Below are 17,193 nucleotides of genomic sequence, written 5' to 3'. Positions count from 1 at the left end.
GTCAGAGAAACGACGACGACGACTCGGATTGTGGGCTGAAATTTACTCGTACAATGGCCGAAAGGATGCTGCCCTGACATATTTTTACTGTCATTTTTTCTGCTGAGCAGCAGCAGCTGGTCAACAATAATAACATAGACAGCACAGCTTCTCTGTGGAGACTAAGCTGCTAAGTCCTTGCCACGACCCAAATCAACGGCAACAACAGCAAAAAGAGGAAACACAATCCAAGTCAAGGACGCTCCGACTCCGATTTTGATTTCAGCCTCACACTCACAACTGCTTTTGCAGCCGAATCTGAACTCTCGACTTTGTGCTTTACTTTTAAGATATATTGTACGTTTATTTTCATGAATTATATTTGCCTCCATCTGTTTAGCAAACAGCTTCCAGCTGTGTTTTTTTGTATATATCCTGTAATCAGGTAATGAATAATGAAGCCAACTTTAACTTGCGATTAGCGATTAGAATTCATTTTAATTTTTAGTTGATAATGAGTAACATTATGTTGATAATGTTGTGAGTTGTTGTATAAAGTATTATGTTGATAATGTTACTCATTATCAACTAAAAATTAAAATGAATTCTAATCGCTAATCGCAAGTTAAAGTTGGCTTCATTATTCATTACCTGATTACAGGATATATACAAAAGAACTCCAGATAAATTTCTTGAAATTTAGCAACTTTACGTGATTTTTTTGGGTTTCCATATGGAAGCATGAAAAAACTTAAGCACGTTAAAGATGCAGATAAAGAGCTGCGATTTTAAACCATAAAGAAAACTCGCAACTATTCCAAACTATTCTTGCATTTACAGGGTATGCTTGCTCTGTGGTTTCTACTATTTTTGCGACTGGTTGCTTGTTGTTTTTTATTGCATACTTTGCGGCATTTCGTTTGTGTAACTCATTTTTTTGCGGCTTGTCGCAATGTTGTGTTGCCTCCGTCCACATTCTCTCCTTAACTTAACTTTGGCGGCCCAGTAAATATTTTTCCTTTTCTGCTCGGCACTTTTTTTTTTGCTTTTTCTTTTGTGGATGGGTCACAAATTTGAATGCAAACATTTTGAGTGTTGTGTGTGCGTGCCTGTGCGTGTATGCGTGTGTGTGTTTGTGTGTGTGCTTGAGTGGAAGCCACATGAAATATGATAATTCATTACACGAGCGTACAAAGGGAAAATAATGCGCAGGAAAATAAAGAAACGTCGTCGTCGTCGTTGTCCTTGTCGACGACACTCACTCAATTGTATCTTATGCAAATTGCCAGTGATTTTTCCTGTTTCCTGTACTGTACTGTGCTTAGACACGATGTTTTCTCTCTCCTTTTCTTTTTTTCTTTTTTTTTGCACTGTGTCCTTTGTGGCCGTCAAAGCATAAAAAGAAAAGCTTGAAGAAAAAACCAACAGCTAAACAGCTGAAAAGCAGCCGCAATATCAACAGCATCAGGCATCAGCGGAAGAAGTATATGAGGGGAAAATTCTGCAGTAAAACCTCATGAGACACGCGTTTTATAAGCTGGTTTTTCCATTTGTCCATCTGTCGGGAGGCTTTTGTTGTTGATTTTGATGTCTTTGCAAAATGTTACGAAAATATGCCAAAAATAAAAAAAAACAAACATCAAGCCAGTAAAATTATACAAAAATAAAATATCTAAATGCTCTCGACTCATATATTTATATGCATTTATGTGCCGAAATATAAATATGAACAGATGCAAATTTTTATTTTGTTTTGTGCGGGTGCGGTAAACATTTTAATTATTACAAAAAAAAACACAAAAATATAAATAAAGCGAGAAACACAACGACAAAGAAAATCGAGTTACATAAATTATACGCGACTAAACAAAAATATGCTGATAATTTATTTGCACAACATTTTCCAAATTTATGCGTCCCGAAAACAGATGTGAAAACCAAACCAAACCAAAGAGTCGAGCAATGCAAACAAAGCAAAATGTTATTGCGCGATGCATATATAATTACACACTTCTTCAGCATTTTTTTTGGTTGCTTTTTTTGGCTGGTTTTATTATTGTTTTATTGCCATTGTTGTCGTTTATGAATAAGTGCGATAAACTTCGAGATCAGATTGTGTGCAATTGAAGGGGGCAAAAAACATTTACAGCGAAAACAGAAACGATAATGGAATTAAGTTCAGACTGTTTCCACAAACATATATTCGGTCATTCTTTTTGTATACACTGTTATCTGTTATTTCTCATGAAATATCAATTATCAAATGATTAAAAAATTGTAATAGTACAAACAAAATTAAGTTGAAGATTTTTGGTACTATAATAACTATAGTTTGTATGACATTCTGGTATAATTTATATCCATATACTAAGTATAGCAATTGGTATATTTTTCTTAGTTTTGTGATATGTAAATATGGTATATTTTAAGAATAATGTTTCAAAATGGATATCTCGCAGTCGAGCACACGTTGTTGTTGATTTATCAAATGAGTATTAAATTTCTATAGTTCAAATAAAATTACCTCGACTTACGCAATTTTTTACATAATATTTTTTTGCTGATTTCAATTTGTTTAATTCTTTATGTGTATTTTTTTTAACACATTTGTTACGCACGCTAATTGGATATTAATAAATGAACTGCAATTTATATAAACAGTAAATTGAGGAGACCAATTGGAAGCTAGTTAAAAAGCTTTGTTCATGAATGATGTAAAATACATAATACAAAATCCTAGTTATTACAAATGATTCACTAGAAAAACACATTTACAGACAGATTTTTTAAACTAATTACAAAAGTTACTTAAAAATTATAAAGTACTTAGAGAGGATGTCATCTGGTGTGGAAATACTTTAGATGTATTTAAAAATTAGAAATGAAATTGTCTACTAAATAATTTAAAGAACATTGTTAATGAATAACGTAAACTACTTAATTCATATTTCGAGTTATTACAAATGATTCGTGCGAAAAACAGATTTCAAGAAAACTTTCAACTTTTTAAGATAAAGAAATAAATTTGAATTTAATCACACAGCTGATAGAAATAAGTTTAAATTTAAATGAATGTTGCAAATACTTTATCCTTGTTAATCAATGAACCAGATGATGGCAATCTTTAATATGCTTCAGTTAACCCACAAAAACATGTAATTCAATCAAGGATAATCTCTGCTTCATTTGAACAGTTTTTCAGTGAAGTGTCTTGAACAATTTTTGCTACTTAATATTATAAATGTCATTTGCTTTGACGCTTTTGCTCATTAAGCAGAAGCGTCGCTCGCTGTTTGCTTCATTTGCTGGCTTTCAACTGCTGAGCTGAGCTCTCAGTTAAGCTGCATGCCCCATTGAGCATATGAAAAATGAAGTTACAAGCTAGTTGCGAACTGTTGCTGCTGCTGCTGTTGTTGGCAGCATCTCTAAGAGTTTTATTTATGTGGCTTATACTGGTCTTTTAATTAGCCACTTGGCATCGCTGGTTGACGTGTCAAGTTGCAAGTCTATTTGAGTTGCGTATTTGCCACGCTAATGAGGAAATTGTTGCAACCACGTTTCCTACCAGAGATTTCCACGCTCCCTTAGCCAACTGTCAACAAATCTCCCCATTCAATTGCTTTGTGTAGGTGTGTGTGTGTTCGTAAACTTGGCCTGGTCAACGACGAGCTTCTTCAGAATGGCTCAGCAGCAGCAGGAACGTTTCGTGCTGTGGCTTTTTATCGCTTTGCCGCTGCACTTGGCCAAACAAAAGTTTTAGCCACGACGACAGCTGGCTAAGAGCTGTAAGGAGGGGCAATCGGAATTGCTAGCCAGCCAGCTCTGTGGTTTATTTGTTTGGCCAGCAAACTTTGCTACCTTGTTTCTATCTGGCAGATACTTTACTTCGTTTAGTCTCTCTCTCCAGCTATCCGTTTCTTTTTATTCTTTCCTCCTTGCTTTCCAACTTCGGACTGCAATCGATGAAGCGTAAATGTTCAAATGCTCAGATATTTCCTCTCAAGTGGCCAGCGGGCGTAAAAAGCAATAGTAGCATTGACAACAACAACAACACCAACAACAACAACAGCGACAAGAACAACAACTAGTTTTTTAGCTCGTGCTTTGGTCATTACTTTTGCTGCTCAGCTACCAATGCGTCGCCGCAGCTGGTGAAAGATACTTTTGTATCTTGTAGATTGCCTTTGGGTGCCTTCCTCTCGCTGAGTAAATTTGTCTCTGCTCTTCTCACATGCAACTGGGGATTTGCCAAACACACACCCACACACACACACACATTGTATTCAACTTTAAGGCTCTTGCCTAACCTCTAAGCTAAGACTCCCCCCTTTCTTAATTTTGTCAAGTGACTGAATGCAATTTTTTTCCCTTTTTTTTCATCCAAAATTTTCTCTCACACGGCAAAAGAAGTCTTAAATTCGAAAGTTAATTTTCAGCAAAAAGTTTCGCGCCATCTTCCTTCTCTCAATAGACAAGTGACACGATGGGAGGGGGGAGTTCATCGAAGGGGCTGAGGGGGCGTGGCAATTGGAATATGATAAGTGGATACGAGCGCGCGCCCGGCGAAAAACGCCAAAAAGTCAAAAGTTTTTCGCGTGCCAAAAGTGAAATTGAATTTTTGCACTGTTGATAAAGTGATGCAGTTGGACGAGGGCGCAAAGGGGCATGAGGGGTGTGGCATATGAGCACAAGACTGACGCTTCCTTTTGACCAACAAAAACCCACAAAAAAAAAAAAAAAAAAAAACAGAAGGAAAGTCAACAGCGAAAACGTTTGAAAAGTTCTTTTAGCTCTATTTCGCTGCCGCTTTTTTTTACGACGAGTGCAAAACTTTGGACTTCAGGGAGCAGTTTGCTATGCGTAGCAGAGCGGAAGGGTGTGCGAGAGTGGGGAGGTGGGGGCGTGGCTGTTGCTGTGGTTATACGCATAAGCATGCATGTGCAGAGGCGGCAGCGAAGTAAAATTCCTGGCAAAAATGCACGTGGCATAAATGAAAAACGACTCGCAAAGAGCGCAGCGAACGAGTTTGCACGACTAAAAGATATGCTGGAAATAGTTACAGAAATTTAAAGTAGTCTTCTTTTTCATAGTTCTACACTCTATATCTTGACAGTTTACAGGGTATTTGATATACTAACTACGGGGTGGAAATGATTTTAAATTGCCTTGGCAAAGATGCAGAAAAACTTGACGTTAATTTATGAAAACTCGAACGCAATTATTTTTTACACGTGCAACAAGTGTTGGCGATGGTGGCATTGGAGGTGATTTTTTTTTGTTTTTACCTTTTTGCTGCTGAATGCAAAAATTGCATTCACTCTTTTGTTGTTGATGTTGTTTGAGGGCGTCTTGTAAACATGACACAAATACGAAAAGAAATGTGGGACGGAGAGAAGAGATGGTGGGGGGAAAACAACGCAGAAAACAATTCGCAAATGTAAAGAAAACAGAAAACATTTTGGGGGCAAGTTTTGAAAGTTGCAACTTATCTGTTGTTGCCTGTGCGCTCAACACCAAAAAAAAAAACTTTATTTTTTCACAGAGACATTGTGTTGCAAGAGGTGCAGAGAGGGGCGATGAGGAGAGGGTGCCACAAAAAGTTTCTTAAGCCATGTTAACCGCACACATTCACACTATCAACAACAGCGATGACGATAGCAAAGAGAGAGAGAGACACAGAGAGGAGAGGAGAAGTTAGAGTTAGTTGGAAAATCATGTGTGTATCTTTGGTGCAACTTTGGACCGGTTTTTCCACTTTTGCCAAAGCAATTTGGGCCGTTCGCTGCATAAAAACTGCGCTGCCTGCAATGTTGCAAAGTTTTCAAGACTCGAACTCGACTCGACTCGAGTCGCGTTGCTGCTGCGACTCTTGACTCTGAACACTCGACTCTCGACACGACACTTGGGTGCTCGATTCTGTGGGGCATTGCACATCATTGCGCAGTTCGACGATGTTAAACTCGCTCCCCCCTCCATTTCCTCTCTCGCCATGCCTTTTTCTGCATTGTCATGCAAAAGTGGTAATGAAATAACGGTACCTAACCAGCCTCACACATACACCCACAACTTCAGCCGACGAATCCCATCCAAAGATCTCTCTCTCACTCTCTGTCTTTGTGTGTGCCCCACAATCTGAACAGATTTCTCTGCATTTAACCCATTGAGATTACGCTCAGATGCAAAAAACTTTTTCGTTTGTTTACACTTGCGGAATAGTTCACATAACAACAACATCAACAACAATGATCTTGCTGTTCTTGTCAGCTGAAAATCCAAATCAAAAACTCTAACCCAAAGTTTTTTCTGTGTCGCAGTTCTTTAACTTGCAAATTAATTAAAGTTCCGAAAATATTTCTTAAAACATGCAATCGCAATAAATATAAGAATTTAGTATTCAATTGCTGCAGGCAAACTGTATTTGAATTAGAAATTTATTTACCCTAGTCTTAACTAGGTTATAAATTAAACAAAATTTATTTGTACATAAAATAGAGGCAATTTGGTGTATGTAGAAAATAAATATAGTATTGTTAGACTTAAGACATTTCTAATTAAACATTAGCTTATATATTTCGAAAAATGCAGCTGCACTTGTTCTTTAATTTGCTCATCATTTAGTGGGTTTTATCTAAGCATATTATATGACATTCATAAATGTCAAAAGCGAGTAGCTAGCTGAAATTTGTCTGAAACAAAAACAGCTTCTCATATCTCTCTTGACAGTGTCAGCTAATGGGTTAAAATGCATCTTCTTTTAAACGCTGCTGCGAGTTGTGTGTTCTCTCTTTCTCTCTGTCTGTGTCTCTATCTCTTTTTTGCTATCTCTGACGTTGTCTGCGCTTTCCCCCAACTTCACCTCGATTACAAGTTGGTCGCACCTTTGCACAGCTTCTTGGCTTTCCTTTCGAGAACTTGCAGCCATGGCCATCAATATTTTTGCTGCAGACACAAAAAACCCGTTTTGTGTGCCGCAACCAGAGAGAGAGAGAGAGAGCTGCCCCCAAGTGTCTCAATCTCTGTTGCCTTGCGTTGCCTTTAAATTGCAATCTTCTTCCGTTTGGTTGACTTTTGCTGCCTCGGCAGACAGCAGAAGCTTCTCTGCTGCAACTGCTGCTGCTGCGAATGCTGCTGTTGCCAGGATAAACGGGTGGCAGCTTAAACAGATAACATTCATTGTTATAACACCCGCGCACAAAGCGCTCCTTTCCCAGTTACCTTTCCAGCTTCGTTTTGTCTGTGTGACTCATAAGAAAATTATGTTGCATTTTATGTGAGCGCGCCATTGCAGTGGAGTTTTTATCGAGTCGCCATTTGCCTCTGTCCTGGCTTGGCCTGGCCCGAAAGGCAGCTGCAAAATGGCTTATACGCTCTGCATATATAAAGACATTAAAGACACCCAAAGCGATAGAGAGAGAGAGAGAGAAACACACAAACAGTTGTTGGCTGTTTTGGTGTAGTGCCAGCTGCAAGTTTGCAAGCGAGAGATTTGTTGCCTTTTGGCTAAATAATAAGACATAATTCCATTTGCTTAGTCCTTGTCTGCAAGGATAACTTTGCATGCAGTCAGCCAGCAAGGCGTCCAACTAGAGAACGAGAAAGAGTTGTAGTGCTTTTCTTCTCTATAGAAAGAGGAAGAGTTGTAGTGGCTTTCAATGGCCTCTCGATTTGCGATTTGAGTCGAGTCTTCTTTTGGCACTTTTTGATCAAAGCGCATTGAAGCGGGTCGCTGGCTTTGCAAAAATCTATGCCAAATTACATTGTAATCGAGCAGAGCTCAAACAAACAACACATACATAGACATGCAAGCAAACACACACACGCACACACATACGTAGAGTAGCTTGTTCTTACGTTTTACGGCCAAATTCAATGCTGGTAATTAACTTTGAAAATCCAATTATGGCAAAACTTTTTCAAAGTGTGTGTGCGAGTGTGTTACCTCCTGAACATGTGTGTGGCTGCCAGTGAGCGAGTGTGTGTGTGTGTGTGTATGTGTATGGATATGTGTGTGTGTGTGTGTGGGTGCATTTATAAGTGATATGCAGAACATGCAATTAACAAGAGCAAATTCACTCGACTCCTTCGCTCTTCTCTCTCTTTCACTCACTCGCTTTGATTGTATGTGTGAGTATGCGTGTGTGTGTGGGTACGTTAGTGTGTGTTGACTGCCTGTAGCTACAACTTATACTCTACGTCCCGCTCTTTGGCTGCCTTTGCTAGCCAGGGCATCGAGTTGCCTTCTGCTATTTGCCCTGCAGACAGCCACACACACACATACAGTAACACACACTCACTTATACACCCACACTGTTGTAGAGAACGTAGAGACGCCCACTTTTAGCTGCTGCTGCTGTTGCTGGCAGTCTTGGCAGCTGCAATTTACTTGGCTCCCCGCTCCAGCTCGCCATTGTTTCCATTTTAATATAATTCTCACGTAATAATTGCGTTTGAGCAGTGTCAAACTATGCCAACAAAAGAAGACGTGTGAAAGCAAGACACTGTCCTCTCTCTCTCTCTCTCTCTCTGTCGCTAGCTCTCTCTTTGTCTACTCGTTGCCACAATCTTCCTGAACACAATGTCCGCAGTGGTGCATCAACTACTGCGAGCAAAGTCGTTCGAAATGTTCTGCATGGCAATTTCCATGCTATTGAACACAAAATGAAGCTCCCCAGTGTGTGTGAGCTTACAATTGCATTCAATTGCTTGTGGTCTAAGCCAAGGACAAGAATAGCAGTTACCCTGTAAATAGATTGAAACTGATAAAGCGCATTGTGTGATTTATAACGCTCAGAGATTTCACTAAGAAAATGTTATCTCAAGTGCTTCCAATTGAGCACTAACTATTTTATATCTAATTGCTGATTTAATGATATTACAAAGAATAAACTTATTTTAAATAAAGCAATGCTTAATAATCACATTAAGCTCAAAATAACTTGAATTCCTTTAAAGCTTATCTGATCTTAATGCGCCTATAAGTATGCTACACTTTTTTAAGTTTCTTGTGTAAAGTAACTAATAAAATTCCTTTTAACAAACTTTAACATTTCAATGCTTTAGCCAATCAATTGAAATGAGTCTTCGCCTACGCTTAACGCTTATTTTTATCCAAGCTAAGCTCCATCTTTGGTAAAAATAACATTCGCATCACTCTCCAAATGAAATTGCTATTTAAAGTCACAAAGACAGTTATGAATGCTGACTGATGATATCCGTTTAATACGGAGCGAAAACCTTTCCCAAAATGTTGTTTATTAAGTACAAAGGGGCGCATCGTCGTCTTTGGCATTAGGGTTCTACAGTTCTATCAGCATTTTGCACCGGAAATTGAATTTTTCATTTGCGCATCCTGCGAAGCCATTTGTCCGCCATCTTTGCTAGCAATTCTGCATATTATTTTTAATTTTTTCTTCTCTTGCTCTTTGTTTTCTTTCTTGCTGCTGCGTGCCATGGCAATTATAAGAAATTTTTCTTCAACTTCATTTCATAATGATAATTTAATTAGTTGCAAGTGGATGGCTTTTAACCATTGCCAGCTCATTAACTGCACTTAACAGTCGCCCGGCGACTTTTCGTGAATTTTTAATGACACTCCGTGGGTCCTTTTCGCTGGCTCCTTTACAACTGAGTCCATCTCGCGCTTGAGCCTGGGGAATTGTATCGTTTTAAAACGGAGTTCAGCTTGTGCTGTCAGCTTTGACTGACTGTCTGGCATTCGGTATCGCTTTATGTTGTGTACATGTCAATTAATGGGAAATTGATATCGTTTGAGGCGCATTGCCAGCCAGCATTTTTGCATATGCCAATATTGACATGCCAAACTGCAGTCAGCCGCGAAATGTATGCGCAAACGTTGCTGCTCCTGCTACGAATGTGACTGCGACTGCGGCGTAATGTAATGTTTGTCCTATTGTTTTTATCCATGTAAATATTTGTGCACGGATAATCGTGGCGTATACGTAATCAGTCAATTGAATAATGAATTACATTAGGGTTGTAAGAGAGAGAGAGAGAGGCGGGAAAAACAAGACAAACAAGGCTTGGAACGGAGAAAATATTGTCGTTTAACAAGCAGCGAGAAGATGAGAGCTAAAAAGCCTGTCATGTCAACGATTAACAGTAGGATAAATGACGAGTTTGAAGTGCTACAGCGAGTGTTTAAAAACGACTCAAAAAGGTTTCAGAAATGTCTTAAATTTGGGTAATGAGAAACGAGTTGTAATGAATAACGATAAGCAACGAGCACAAACGGATGCAGCGAGTACTAATCAACGAGTAAGAACTAACACAGCGAGTGTCCAATAACGAGTACAAACAGTTTTAAAAAGTATTAAATATTAATAACAGTAAACGAGTAATAACAAATAAAGATTGATAAGTAACGAGTACGAACTGATGCAGCGAGTGTTCAATAACGAGCAAAATAGAAAAATTTACTTGGTTAACGCTCGATAAATTAAGAAATCAACAAGTGATTTCAATAGCTGCCAAAGAGCAACGAGTATTGAATCACGAATGTCCATTATCTGCATTCGCAATAAATCTCGAGAGAGAGAGAAGAAGAGAAAGGTGACATGGCGAGTGCCAAAGCAACGAGAACAAGCGTTGATATGCGAATGCAGAAGCTTCTTCCAAGTTGTAATTCTGGCAATTTGCCTAAGTGCAACCGAATGGACGCCTGGACGACGACGACAACGACGACAACGAAGAAACTGACTTCAAAGTTTTAATTAGAAACGCAACTGCGAAATGGAGGACAGTGCAGGACATAAAGTGAGGCGCCCAGGACAGAGAGGCCGGGGCAGTCAAGCGAAATGAGCAGCGAAATGCGTTGACAGACGACGTGAAAACGAACAAACGCAACGTGAACGCAGCTCAGTTGAGTTCAGTTCAGCGTCAACGAGGCCAGCGTCAACGTCGACGCCAGCGTCAGCGCCAAAAAGTAACTTTAATGGCAGCCAGCAGAGAATAAATGAATGGGCCAAAAAAGTGGCAGAGCGCACAATTTTATGTGGCACACAAAACTTTTGACATAAATTCGTAGGGCAGCAATGAGAAGTGATGCTAAAGCAAAACCAAGATGGAGAGGGAAGAGAAGAGAAGAGATATCTCTTTCACTTGTTGTTGTCGTTGTCAGAGATGCCACCTTTTTCTTTGGCTCGCTTGTTACTTAGATACAATTCGCTAAGACGCTGCCAGACGACTGTCAAATTAATTTTAATGCGCTTTTCATGGGCTCGCGTCGTCGCATAACTTTTGGATTTTAACGATTATTGGGACTAATGCGAATGTGAATGCGACTTTGAATGCAAAAGAGGAAAAACCCTCAAGCAGGCACGCTCTATGTATCTCTCTCTATCTCTTTCTGTTTTGCCACCCAATTGAAACAATCTTTAAATTTAGCACATGGCGGAGACAGCCAGCCGGCAAATGCACAAATTTATTACCCCAGCCGCTGCCGCCTTTCGTTCGTTCGTTCGTTTTGTTACTGTTACTGTTACTGCGAAAATTGGTAAGGGAACTGGCTTAAACGCTGGCTCATGCATATTTGATGCCAAATATAAAGCGGCCATAAATTCAACTTGAAATTTACGCAGCAAAGTAAAAGTAATGCCTTTTCCTTCGCATTGCCATCTGACAAAAAAAGGAAGCCAGACGTAAAACGACGCACCTATGTCGAGTGTTTGGTACTCAGAAGTTTGTCGTTTGATTTCGTATTTCCTTCCTTCGCTTTTCTTTGCTTTCTGTTTTTTTTTTTTGCATTTAATGTGAAGGACTAACGCGTCTATGGTAGAAAAAGATGGCTAAGCATATGAAAAAGTTTTTCGCCAGAAAATTGTTTATTTATTTCTTTATTTTTATCGTCACACTCACGACTTGTCTGTCGTCTCTTCTCTACCTTTATGGCATTGACAAGTTTCGAAGCTTACCTATATTGGTTTATTAAAAATTAAATAAATATTTCGGTGACAACAAAATTATTTTGGATGGGGGGAAAAGCTTCTTATGTTTGCTGCATAAAAATGAAAAGTTGTCCATCTTTTGTGTGGCGGACATCAAAAAGTTTCCCCCCCAAAACTGTGCATAATATAAATTTGTGAGTTGGCTAAAAAGCATACAATTTAAATAGTTAAATTGAGGATTTATTACATGATTACAAAATATATTTTTCTCTTTTTATATATATACATATTTGCAAAAATGTTCTTTAGCTACCTTTACTCAACGAGTTTTATTTATTTGTAAATAACAAACGAATTTGTAACTAGTTTCATATTTCAGAAACATTTTTGTCGGCTTCTTTCTTTCCTCTATGCAAAAAGTTGTAATTACATTTCTAATTTTTCCATTTTTTTTTCTTCCTCTTTTGCAGTCCTGGTAACGCTGAGCAGCAGCTGTCTGGGCGACGAGTCCATTGACACACGTGAGAATGCAGATCTTGTGTTGAAGTGTCGTTTCACAGAGAAATATGAGGCAAATGATTTCTCATTCTTCTGGACGCGTTCGATATCGAATCCGGCGCAATTTGACAATGTGGCCATCGGTGAAGTGCAGTTGAGTTCCGGCTATAGGTAAGTCAACAAACTACAGTTAACTATAAACTATATACAGCATATACATAGATGATACCATAAAAGTTGAAAGCGGAAATCTGGGCAATTGCTTGCTGTATCTTTTGCCATCTCGTTGCCTTTTAACGCTCAACCTGTGTTATGCAAGTGTTGCGATGCCATTTGTTAAGTTAATTAAATGTCTCACACACACACATGGGGATAATGGGATTTATGTGTGCTCACCGACTGTCGACTGCCAACTGGCAACTTAATTAAAATCAAGTTCTTGGCAATTTAAACGAGTCGCTGTGTTGGTCAAGCCCAGAGAGAACGGAGCTCTGTGCTCATATGTTTCATATGCTTAATCCTTAATGTCAATGCCGACGCGTGTTAAACATTCACACAATTATGAGGTACACACTTACTTTCACACATACATAACATATGTGTGTGCTTGTGTGTTGTGGTTGTTTATGTTTCATTTTCATTACTCGCTCGCGCGCGCCATTTGCAATTGTATTTTTATTTGCTTCGTGCCTCGACTTCCGCTTCCGGCGCGGCCCAATGTGGCGGCCTGTTTTTAATGTTGCGCTCGCTCTCTTTCCATTCACTCGGAACTCCGAGCAGTCTGCACTCTCCACTGTGGCAATCACACTCCTTGCTCGTCAGGACACAGCTCAGCTGCTTCTTTATGTGGCAAGGCATAAATTTTAAGTGCCCAGTCGAGGCCACAAAATGCAGCGAACGTTTGCTTGCTTGCCAAATGAAATGCCACCGTGACTATTGTGTGATTCTATGTGTGTGGAACAATAAAAGCAAATCAACAAACAACAAATAGAAATAAAAAGCGCAAAGCAAAATCGCTAGACGTCGCGGCACAGTTCCCAGGCAAATTGTAAAATACATTTTTTTACTGCAATTGCCGTCGAAAGCTAACAAGCTACAACAAAAGTTGTATCTGTGCTGTCGCTGCAAAAGTGAAAATACTGCAAAATTTGTTGTTGTTCGTTCGTTCGTCGACGGGGTCATCGAAATGCCGAAATGGCATAACAAAATTAAGAACCAGAAGATGTCCAAAAGAAGAGAGAAGCGCAGAGCCTGCAGCTAATATATCGTTAAACATTTCATTTAACGAGGCAGACACAGACAGCGCGATACGCCGCAGACTGCTGCCAGAGCATTTAAGAATGCAAGTCATGTTGCCAAGGACAATTCCGACCAACGAAAACGCGGCACTAACAGCCACAAGAACAAGTAAGAAGTGGAGAGTACTTGACTTTAAGATACCACTGGACAATTTTTGAATAAGACCAAAACAGTGCGGTATTCATTTTAGAATATACCAAATTAACATACCGCAAAAATTCTACATAAAATGTATACCGAAGACTATATTTGGTATATTAATGTAGTACTTTAGTATTTTATCAATATACCAAATATAACATTTGGTATATTTTTAGTATCTTTATATATATTTAAAACGGTATATTTCGAATGTAGTACTATATCAATATATCAAATACACCCTTTGGTATATTTTTAGTATTTTTGTGGAATAATAGTTCGGTACATTTTGAATGTAATATTATATCAATATATCAAATGTACCCTTTGGTATATTTTTAGTATTTTTGATGAATAATAGTTCGGTATATTTTAAAAATATATCAGATTGTCAGCCAAACCATCCTTCAGCCTGTCACATACATTTCTACCCTATGGGTAGCGGGTACACAAATTGGCAAAGATATCGATGAGAAATCTAACAAAAAAGTCTGTTATCAACAAAGATTTTGCTGGCGGGAAGAACATGAATTTTAAAGTATAAAAGTAGACAAAAATAGCGGCGTTTACATGTGCCGGAATGCCCCAATAGCAAATAATTGGCTGCGGCAATGGCCGCATTACCATTTAGTCTGCGAGGGAGTCGAAGGAGAGAGGAGCGGCAAATGGGGAATATGGGATGCATTGGAATCCCGTAAACGAATCCGTGTCCCAACAAAAACAAGGACAACGACAAAAATCCAAATCGCAGACAGGCAACCGAGCCGCCAGCAATGTGGCATACTTGAAAATTACAGCAACAGCAAGAGAGAAAGGTATGCAGTAATAAGAGAAAGAAAAAGAGACAGAGAGAGAGAGAGAGTGTGGGGAAGAATCACGAACAACTACAAATCCCGCAGGAGCCTTTGGCGCTCAAGGACGTGCGACACGCGCGCCTTTTTAATGCTTAAAGCATTCTCTCTGCCTTCTTTTTTTTCATTTCGGTATTTGGGAGCTTCTGCATTCGCTGCCGTCGCCGCCGTCGAAAGATTCGCGTTCCCAAGTGGCAGGCGATGAGTGGAGAACTGCGCTTTGCCAGCAGTTTTTATAATTTGCACTTTTTTTCCGTCTTTCCGCTTATATATATAGAGTAGAGTATGTACTAGGTAGGTTTATAAAAAGGACAACACACAACGCGTTGAATGTCCGGGTCCCCAAGCTCAGGCTGCAAATGAGCAGCTCCGGCCGAGCCGCTGAAGCCTGAACTGAACTCGAGCCCGAAAGCGAGAGCAGCGAGTCCTGCTGCTGCTGCAAATAGAAAAATAATAATAAAAAATTCAACTAGTAGACGCAGGACGAAAAAGAACGCAGAGTCTGCAGAGAATTCAGTCAATTTGCTCGGTTACTATTATTTCGCTTTTTTTATTTTCCTGGTTTCCGCTTTTTCTATTCTCTTCTTTTTTTTGGGTCATTGTCGCTGTCTGTGCTTTGGTTTCTGCATTTCATTTTCGTGAATTTCATTCAGAGAAAAACTACAGCCATAGTTGTGTTTAGCTACGATTATTCTCTCTGCTGCTGTTGCTTAATTAAATACTTTTGCCGCTGACGCGTGTTTTTAGCGGTTTATAGCAATTAGCAAAAGGGCTGAAGGACTCGCCGCAGCCACAGGGAAAACCAGCTGGCCGCAGCTGAATGAATTGTCAATTAAATCCATAAATGCGTCTAGACGCCAAATGAGATGAAATATTATGAGTGAGAGAGAGAGAGAGTGTGTCCTTTAGTGTCCTTCTCATTGCCATCTGTTCGGTGTGCTTCATTTCGAAATGTTCTAACGATGCTTGACAAATGAACTTCAATGTGCTCAAAATAGACTTAGAGACTGGGAGAAGAGGGGGAGACGCAACATCTTGTTTACCAATTTAATAAACTGCTGCGTAGTCTTTGTCAAAGTCGCCGTTGCTGTCCATGGGCTATCGACATTTGACCATTTGAGCAGTCAGCGAAGTGTATAACAGCTTCAGAGAGAGAGACGCATCAATTTTCAGTAGTTGTCCAGGACAACGACAAAATAATCAGTGTCCTAGCAAAATACTCCAAAAATGTTAGCAAGCAATCAGCAGGACAACAAGACACTTGACTCTGATATGCCGAAGATGGAATACTCTTTGAAGTATATAAGAAATAATGTAATACAAAGAGAGACTAAAATTAAATATGATATGATATTTTAACAAAGTGTAAGATTTACTTTTGAATGAATGTCAAACAAATTCGTAGAGTATTCGTTGTTCAATTTACTTTATTCAATTCATATCAAGGCCACAGAAATAACCAAAGCATAATAACCATTTCCGCTTCACAAATATTACTTTTAAATAAATGAAGTATAAGTAAAATGCTCTCTCGATTCTGAGCTTCTTCTGTTTCTATTCAATCGGAATCGGAAGCTGCCAGCGAGACATGTGCAATATGTTGCCTACTTTATGGCGCTTAAATTACGCAATTCCATTTGATTATTCAACACATTACTGCTGACGCCTGCAAATGCAAAGCGAGAGAGCAGGCGTGAAATATTTTCCTAATTTTCCACAGAATATTATAATAGGCTCTTTGTGTGTGTGGGTGTGTAAGCGGAAGTGGCTGCTCAACGCCAAGAAAACCAAAGAAATACATCAAATACGTTTTGCTCTGTGCTGTGTGTGTAATTGTATTTAATTCAATTTCGTATTGATTGTGAGCCACAAGAAAATGTTGTATTTTTGAAGCGTTTAGCAAATATAGAAATTCAATTAACAAAAATTGCAAAAATTTACAATTAAAATTGTTGCGATGAAGTTAAATTTTTGTGGGTTTGGCAATTAAATTGGAAAAAAGCTCTTCAAGCCAATAAGAATTTGCACAAAAATGTTGACATTTTATTTGCCATTCGGTTGCTAACGTCTGGCAATACACAAGGCTCCCCTTCGATTTCTTCTCCTTCTCCTGGCTTTACAGCAAGCTGGCTGGTTGTCATCGTTATCGTCAATCGAAGTCATCGTCTAGGAAAATATGCAAACATTTATTGAACGTTGATTTTATTTATGTTGCTGTGACACGACCCACGCCTCGTCTCGTTTTTCTCCGTGTTGTCGCCCTCTCATGCTGGACAAATATTAACATTTTGTATTTATTTATATTGCGAAACATTTAAAGTTGAACCACCTGCAGGGCAAGGATGTGAAAACTCACACTCTTCTCGCTGCTGGATGCTGAACTGAAGACTCAATATTAGCACAATTAGTGATGGGTTATCAAAGGGGGCAGCAGGCGACATCGGCTCCCAAGTTTTTAAATAAAATAAATCGCAAATTGAATTTCAATATTCAATTGCCTTGCATAAATTGATATGTGAAAC

The 17,193-nt window shown here is 39.0% G+C and overlaps 1 protein-coding gene across 2 annotated transcripts in view; it reads left to right on the top strand.

The window, feature by feature from the left end:
* LOC117565756 (cell adhesion molecule Dscam2) overlaps nt 1-17,193 on the top strand; it is a 107,927-nt gene that overhangs the window by 45,356 nt on the left and 45,378 nt on the right. For both annotated transcript variants that reach the window (XM_034245007.2, XM_034245008.2), the window contains exon 2: nt 12,353-12,551. In XM_034245007.2, the coding sequence (XP_034100898.1) occupies nt 12,353-12,551 (199 nt within the window). The remainder of the gene's footprint in view (nt 1-12,352; nt 12,552-17,193) is intronic.

Source organism: Drosophila albomicans, chromosome 2L (genome assembly GCF_009650485.2).
Source record: "Drosophila albomicans strain 15112-1751.03 chromosome 2L, ASM965048v2, whole genome shotgun sequence".
Lineage (NCBI taxonomy): Eukaryota > Metazoa > Arthropoda > Insecta > Diptera > Drosophilidae > Drosophila > Drosophila albomicans.
The sequence above is the reverse complement of the archived record's forward strand: the minus strand, read 5'-3'. Positions and strand labels throughout refer to the sequence as shown.